Source organism: Asparagus officinalis, chromosome 9 (genome assembly GCF_001876935.1).
Source record: "Asparagus officinalis chromosome 9, Aspof.V1, whole genome shotgun sequence".
Classification (NCBI taxonomy): Eukaryota; Viridiplantae; Streptophyta; class Magnoliopsida; order Asparagales; family Asparagaceae; genus Asparagus; species Asparagus officinalis.
In genome coordinates, this window is record NC_033802.1 from 42,045,564 (window position 1) to 42,052,714 (window position 7,151).

At 38.6% G+C, this 7,151-nt stretch overlaps 1 protein-coding gene across 1 annotated transcript; it reads right to left on the reverse strand.

Moving 5' to 3' along the window:
* On the reverse strand, positions 5,433–7,145 carry LOC109824630 (4-coumarate--CoA ligase-like 9). The gene is made up of 4 exons (XM_020391257.1): positions 7,072–7,145; positions 6,911–6,978; positions 5,819–5,921; positions 5,433–5,709 (listed from the first exon to the last, which is right to left on the reverse strand). The coding sequence occupies exons 2-4, from the start codon at positions 6,967–6,969 to the stop codon at positions 5,584–5,586; spliced, it is 288 nt and encodes a 95-aa protein (XP_020246846.1). The 5' UTR covers positions 6,970–6,978; positions 7,072–7,145; the 3' UTR covers positions 5,433–5,583.

Below are 7,151 nucleotides of genomic sequence, written 5' to 3' on the forward strand. Positions count from 1 at the left end.
GGTCCAGCCCATTCAAAATCCAAGTTGCAAAATCCAAGTTTCAAAAATAAATGAAATTCAGCTGCAGCACCAGTTCGGCCTAGAGAACAAGTCCGGCCTCCTTTCATTAAAATCCAAATCTTTGCATTAAACTCCGGTGATTTCAACTTTTTGCAGCCAAGTCCAATTCAAATATTTGAGAAAAAATAGGAGGAGTTGCCATGGTTGCTTTGGGACATTTGGGCTTTTGGGCTTTTTAAAATCAAATATTTCACTTGAGAAAAGAGATGGGATTTTTAGGATTTATTCTTCATTAACCTGCAGTTAAAGATAAAAGCAATTATTAGTGGTATATTTATTCATATAAAATAGATAATGAGGGTATAAAATTGTAATAAAATGTGATTATCAACATGCATATCATTTAGTCCATGTGTTGGACATTTGCTAAACCTTGAGCATGATACATAACCGAGTTTGGAGCACGACATATTTATGAAATTGGGACATGATAGCTACCTACGCTAGACGTGACACTTATTGTGGCTTTGACATGACTTTGTTTATCGGTAGAGATGGGTTCATTTTCTTTTCTTTATTGTTCATGTATTTGACTCCGAATTTGGTACTTAGGGACTTACAATTTGAGATACAAGGTATATACATGAGGGTTTCCTTCTTTGGATTATTTCGCTCGACGTACCTATGCTCGTGTTGTAATTTCCTAAGTACTAAAACCCATTATTGTTAGGATAGAAGATTTTATATTATTATGTGTTAACTGTATTTTCATATACAATAAGCCCTATCCCTTGGGGTTGGTTGGGATGTTGCTCGCTAGAGCTTTGACGCCCGGAGAGTCGCAGGTTGATGGTGATGCATTTTAGCTTCAGCTGTCTATTTAGTTATATTTTTCTTTTGAGCTCCACTGTAGACTTTTATTTAGACATTTGAGAGTTTTATTCTAGAAGTTGTAAAGCCTGTGTGCCTTATTTCCTCTTGTCAGATATTTTTTTGTATTTAAGACTTGTTGAATACTTTAGTTAATTCACTTCAGTCATTGACTTGTACTTTAGTATGTTAGATGATGAAATATTAATTTGATCTCTATTATTTCATGAGTTAACTCTTGTATTATCTTTTACTTGCTTTTGTATCTACACCTGTTATTTGACACTACTAGAGAGATAGTAATTGTGATGGTGAAACATGTTATTACACGGTGTGGTGCATGGCAGGTTTAACATTCTTGATTACCTTGGACTGCAGTCTTGTGTGAACCCAGAGGTGTCACAATCAGTTCCATTGGAGCACAGAATACCAGGGGAGGTATGGTGAAGAAATGAGATAAAACTCTCACATCTCAAATTTTTCAGTTTGTAGCTTATGTGCATATTAGTGATCAATGTAGGAATAAGCTTGATCCTAAGTCAAAGAAATGCACTTTCATCGGCTATGGTAAAGATGAGTTCGGCTACCGCATTTGGGATAATAAAAACAAGAAGGTGATCAGGAGAAGAGATGTGATATTTAACGAGAAGGTGATGTACAAGTACATGCACAAGACAGATGACTTAGAGAGGGAGTCAATATTTATAGATGCATATGATGTTCCAAGTAACCTCTCGGATGAACCCAATGCAGAAGGTCCTCAGCCAGAAGAGTCTGTTTGACAGAACGGTGTGCAGGAGCCCGACGTACCAACTCTGATATTAAGAAGATCTTCTCAGCCTCCTATACCTAACAGAAGATATATGAACTATCTGTTATTAACAAATAGAGGGGAGCCTGAAAGCTATTAAGAAGCTTGTCAAAGTGGAGATGCGTGTAAGTAAGAGCTTGCCATGAAAGATGAGATGAAGTCTCTCGTCTCACACCAGATGTGGGAACTAGATGAGTTGCCCACAGGTAAGAAGGCCCTCTATAACAAATGGGTGTACCGGGTGAAAGAGGAGCAGGACGGCTCCAGAAGATATAAAGTCCGGCTAGTTGTCAAAGGATTCCAGTAAAAGGAAGGAATTGACTACACTGATATTTTCGCTCTCGTGGTGAAGCTAAATACTATCAGGATTTTGATGAGTATTGTAGCAATTAAAGGTCTTCATCTTGAGCAGATAGATGTGAAGATAGTTTTTCTTCATGGAGATCTAGAAGAGGAGATATATATGCACCATCCAAAAGGTTTCTTAGAAGAAAAGAAGAACCAAGTGTGCAGACTCAAGAAGAGCTTGTATAGCCTGAAACAAGCCCCACGACAGTGATACAGAAAGTTTTACGACTTCATACACAAGGAACCAGAAGTGCAACGCTGACCACTATTGCTACTTCAAAAGATATCAGTCCAGTTATATCATCTTACTACTGTATGTTGATGATATATTGGTTGCAGGTGTAAATATGAAGGATATCAGAAGTTTGAAGCAGTAGCTATCAAAGGAGTTTGATATGAAGGACTTGGGTCAAGCAAAGAAGATCATTGGAATGAAAATCACGAGAGATAAGAAGAGAGGTCTTACAGTTATCTCAAACGGAGTACATCAACCGTGTTTTGCAGAGATTCAACATATGCGATGCCAAGCCAGTGAGCACACCCCAAGCCAGCCATTTTTGCCTATCGAAGGATCAGTCTCATCAGTCAGAAGAAGAGAAAGAGAGCATGTCTAAGGTCCCTTACGCATCAGCTATCGGAAGTTTGATGTACGTAATGGTCTGTATGAGACCAGACATTGGCCATGTAGTGGGAGTTGTCAGTCGGTTTATGTCGAATCCAGGAAAAACTCATTGGGAAGTGGTCAAGTGGATTTTGAGATATCTACGAGGCACCACACATAAGTGTTTGCACTTTGGTAAGGGAGAGGTGGAAGTGCAAGGGTACATAGATGTAGACTTTAGAAATAAAGTCGATCACCGAAGAAGCACCATCGGCTATGTATTCATTGTCGAAACTACAACTGTTAGTTGGATGTCACAGATACAGAAAATTGTCACTCTATCCACTATAGAAGCTGAGTATATAGTAGTGACCGAAGCCAGTAAAGAGATGATATGGTTATGGGTTTGTTAACTGAGCTGAGATTCAAACAGGAGAGGATTGTCTTGCACAGTGATAGTCAAAGTGCGATTCACATGGCTAAGAACTTCACATTTCATTCTAGAACGAAGCATATTGGGCTTCGGTACCACTTCATCAGATCCATGTTGGAAGATAATGTGTTAAAACTGGAAAAGATTCCAGAAAGTAAGAATCCAGCAAATATGTTAACAAAGACATTGACCATTCAGAAATTAGAGTTGTGCGCAACTTCAGTTGGCCTTCATGCATAAATAATGATGGCGGAGCCACACAGGAGAAGGTGTTTGTTAAGATAGCCTGCTGATAGCAGTTTAGCCTCAAAGTGGGAGATTGTTGGATTTGGGCATGGATCCAAACCTCCACAGGTGAGAAGCTTCAGGCGAGCTCCTAAGACGAGCTCGAGCGTGGCGCGAGCGAGGGCAATATCCGAACGCGAGCTTGTAGATTTGCTGGCGAGGTCCACGCGAGCTGCAGGCAAAGTTGACGATGAGCTGCAGGCAAAGTTGACGATGAGTTGCAGCCGAGGTCGAGGCTCTACAGGCGAGGTCGAATCACTAGAGGCGAGCTCGAGCTTAACCGCTGCAGGCAAGCTCGAGCTCGAGTGCTACTAGCGAGCTTCCAAGGCGAGGTTGGCATTTTTCGGCGACGGCTCTCCCTTCACTAGAGGCGAGCTCGAGCTTAACCGCTGCAGGCAAGCTCGAGCTCGAGTGCTACTAGCGAGCTTCCAAGGCGAGGTTGGCATTTTTCGGCGACGGCTCTCCCTCTCTCCTCTCTCGCTCTCTACTCACGAGATTTTGAGGAAGTGAGTTAAATAAAAGGGAGAATTTAAGAGAGAAGGAATTGGTATTTAAGGAGGGGATAATATTACTATAGCTACAGTGATATTTAGCATTTATTAAGAGATTTCAAGTTTGAGATCTGCTCTTGATATTGTAATTTCCTGTTGATTAATAAAAAATTAATTGTGTGGCTCCCGAGGACGTAGACAAGTTTGCCGAGCCTCGTTAAATCTTGGTATATTTTCTCTATACTGCGTTTCTGCTATTTTAGGGGTTTTGGCGTAAATTTTAACAGTGTTTCCATCAAAGGTGTGACACAAGGCTTCCCAAGTTGGGTCACGCCCTTGGTAGCTCGACTCTAGTAGCCTCCCCTTGGTAGCTTGACTCTAGTAGCCTCGAACCATGCTCGGGGTGCATGCTCTAGGTCATAAGCTTGGCCATAGCCCAGAGGGCTGCTTTGAGTATTCGACGGTTACTCTATGCTTGATTGATCAGTTCGTGATCATCTTGGTGGTTGTTTACTCGCTAGGATGAGGGCTCTTCCTGCATCTTGATCTGGGAGATTCAATATATAGTTTGATCGTGTGCATGCGGGAGTGGAACCGATTAGACCAAACCGACATGTCAGTGTTATGTTGTTCGCCCGTCCAATCTTGTTATTGGGTGGTACCAAGGTACTCCTTAGAAGTCGGCACTCATCCTCACTCGGTCTAGCATTGTGATTATGGGGGAGAATTTCTAGAGAATTTTCCTAAGTTTTTGTGTTATGTTTTGTGCTATTAAGAATATAGATCATTTTGAGGATACTTTTATGTCTAAACAGCACTTACTTACTTCATAATTTCACTCCTTTACCACTTATACATATTCTTAGCTATATTTTGTAGCATTTATATACCTAAATTGCTTAAACATAGCATGTTTATACCCTTTGTTATGTAAATGTGAAAATTTTCATCTGAAAGTGCCCAAATCACATTCATATATTATTTTTAGAGTTTTTTAACCATTATTTCTATTAACTTACGATTAAACCTATCCAAATTCTAATTTAAATGTATCCTAATTCTATTTTGAAAAATAGAATTTAAAAAGATTTAATAATGTATTCAGGACACTTAATAGGCAGAAAGTTATGAAATTATCATATGGACATTATTTGGGAATTTTTAGATAAAAACTTTTACCTTTGCAAAATAGAGTGTATTAACGTGCCAATTTTAAACAACTCAAGGTATACAAGTGCTAAGGAAGTAAAACTATAAGGTACTTAAGTGCTATTTAGCCTAGTTTTATGTTTGATCTACGAGCTTGGCCCCTCAGCTCTGTGTATGACTAGGATATCTTCCTAGTGTGCTCGTTTGGGCACATCACATAGGTATGTGATAAGCAAACCCTTTTGATCTAACTTAGCGATGAGTAACCACCATGCCCACTCTTCATTCACATTTGTGCAAGGGGTTTGGATATCACATAGTTCAGGTAATGTCAATCTCCAGGAATTGTTATTTTATTTTATTTTTTTTGTAATATTGTTTTGGTAATTATAAGTTGAATAGGTCTTCTCGCTCTGTTTATACCAACAAAAAAAAATGCCCGTCTTATTTGAGTAGTCATCTGTCATTCGCATTATTATTTCCCTCCACTTCTGTAGAATTTCTGACACAAGCTTAATACACGTAGTCTTCATAGTCCAGTCAACATAACTTTGATACTACAAGGAAGAATGATTCTGCATTTCCATTTAAACATTCACAACCTAGAGATAATCGCAGATCGAGCATAAGTTGCCAACTCTCTCCTCAAAATTTTTCCTGCTGGCGACTTTGGAATAGAGTTGACAAAGGCGACCTTACGGATTTTTTTGTAAGGCGCAACCTACATTAGAGAAGGCAATGACTAATTAATCCACAGTCGAGCATGAGCACTGCTCGAAAAAGACTTTCATTAAGCTCTATTCCAAGGGAAAATATGGTTAAACTCTCACCCGCTTTGCGACATAATCAATAACTTGGGCTTCTTCAAGGTCTTTTCCAGGTTTTCTCACCACTAATGCCATTGGTATTTGTCCAGCTTCTTCATCAGGATACCTGGCATTTTCAAAGTTGTACGAAATAAGTTATGGCATTTTTAAACCCAAAAAAACTTAATAATAGGTTAAAGTCATTGTAATAGCACACACAAATTACTGATAACAAGGAAGAAAACAATAACCTCCTAAAAATGAAGAATTCAAACAAAGTCTGCTAGCCCTATACTACTTTCTTAGTTTTTTGGGCTAATTGCAAAATAACCTTTATACTTTACACTCGTAATAGTTTCGAATTCTCAACCTTCCTATTGAATTTTAGTTTTTAAAGATACGGTAGTTGTATAGGGTGATAGCCATTGGCTTTTTGCCATCATTTAGGAAGTAAATTAGTTTCCTTGCAATTAATAGTTAATCCAATTTCAAGGAACGATCTTTTTTCCTTCATTTCAAAAAACATAAATAGGGGTTATTACTAAGAAAGAAAAAGTGCATAAGATTAATATGCAATTAACTCTACTTGAAATATCATGTCCCTCACACTTGATATATCTGATTAAATACGCTGATATTGAAGATGAGAGATGATAAGTTGGCTAAGTTGATGTTGCCAATACATGGTATATCTACAATAGACTGGGATCCTCTCTACAATCAAAAAAGTAGCGAGTGAACCGGTAATTCGTGACATTGATCATTGACCATAAGGTGGATGGCTATGATTTTTCTTTGAGGTGCAAATTACTAATGGGTACAATTGATGGTAAGTGTGGTGAGTGCTAAATTTAGAATAAACCACAATTACACACTAGATAATCAATGGTTATAATAAAAAATTATGGTCCCTCCACTACTTTTTGGTAGTGGAGAGGATCCAAATCCATCTACAATTGACCTTTCTGTAGCAAACGTAACAATGCGGCCTTGACCACATCAAACTCAAAGAGTAAGGTGAATAACTAGGAAAATATGAAACATCAATATATATGAGCTGACGCATTAGTGTATCAAAATAAATGAAAAATCACTATGGATTGAGTTGACACATACGCGGTAACAGCTACATCAACAATATCAGTCAAAGATTGAAGAACCTGCTCCAATTCCATGGGAGAAACCTGCAACATTATGAACTCACTTAAACAAAGATGGAAAGGCTGCACTCGTCACAAATCCTGCAGAATTACGAACGCTATGAGATTATATGATACCTGATATGCCTTGTATTTTATTAACTCCTTTAGTCTGTCTACAATGTAAAGGAACCCATTGTCATGGAAATAGCAGAGGT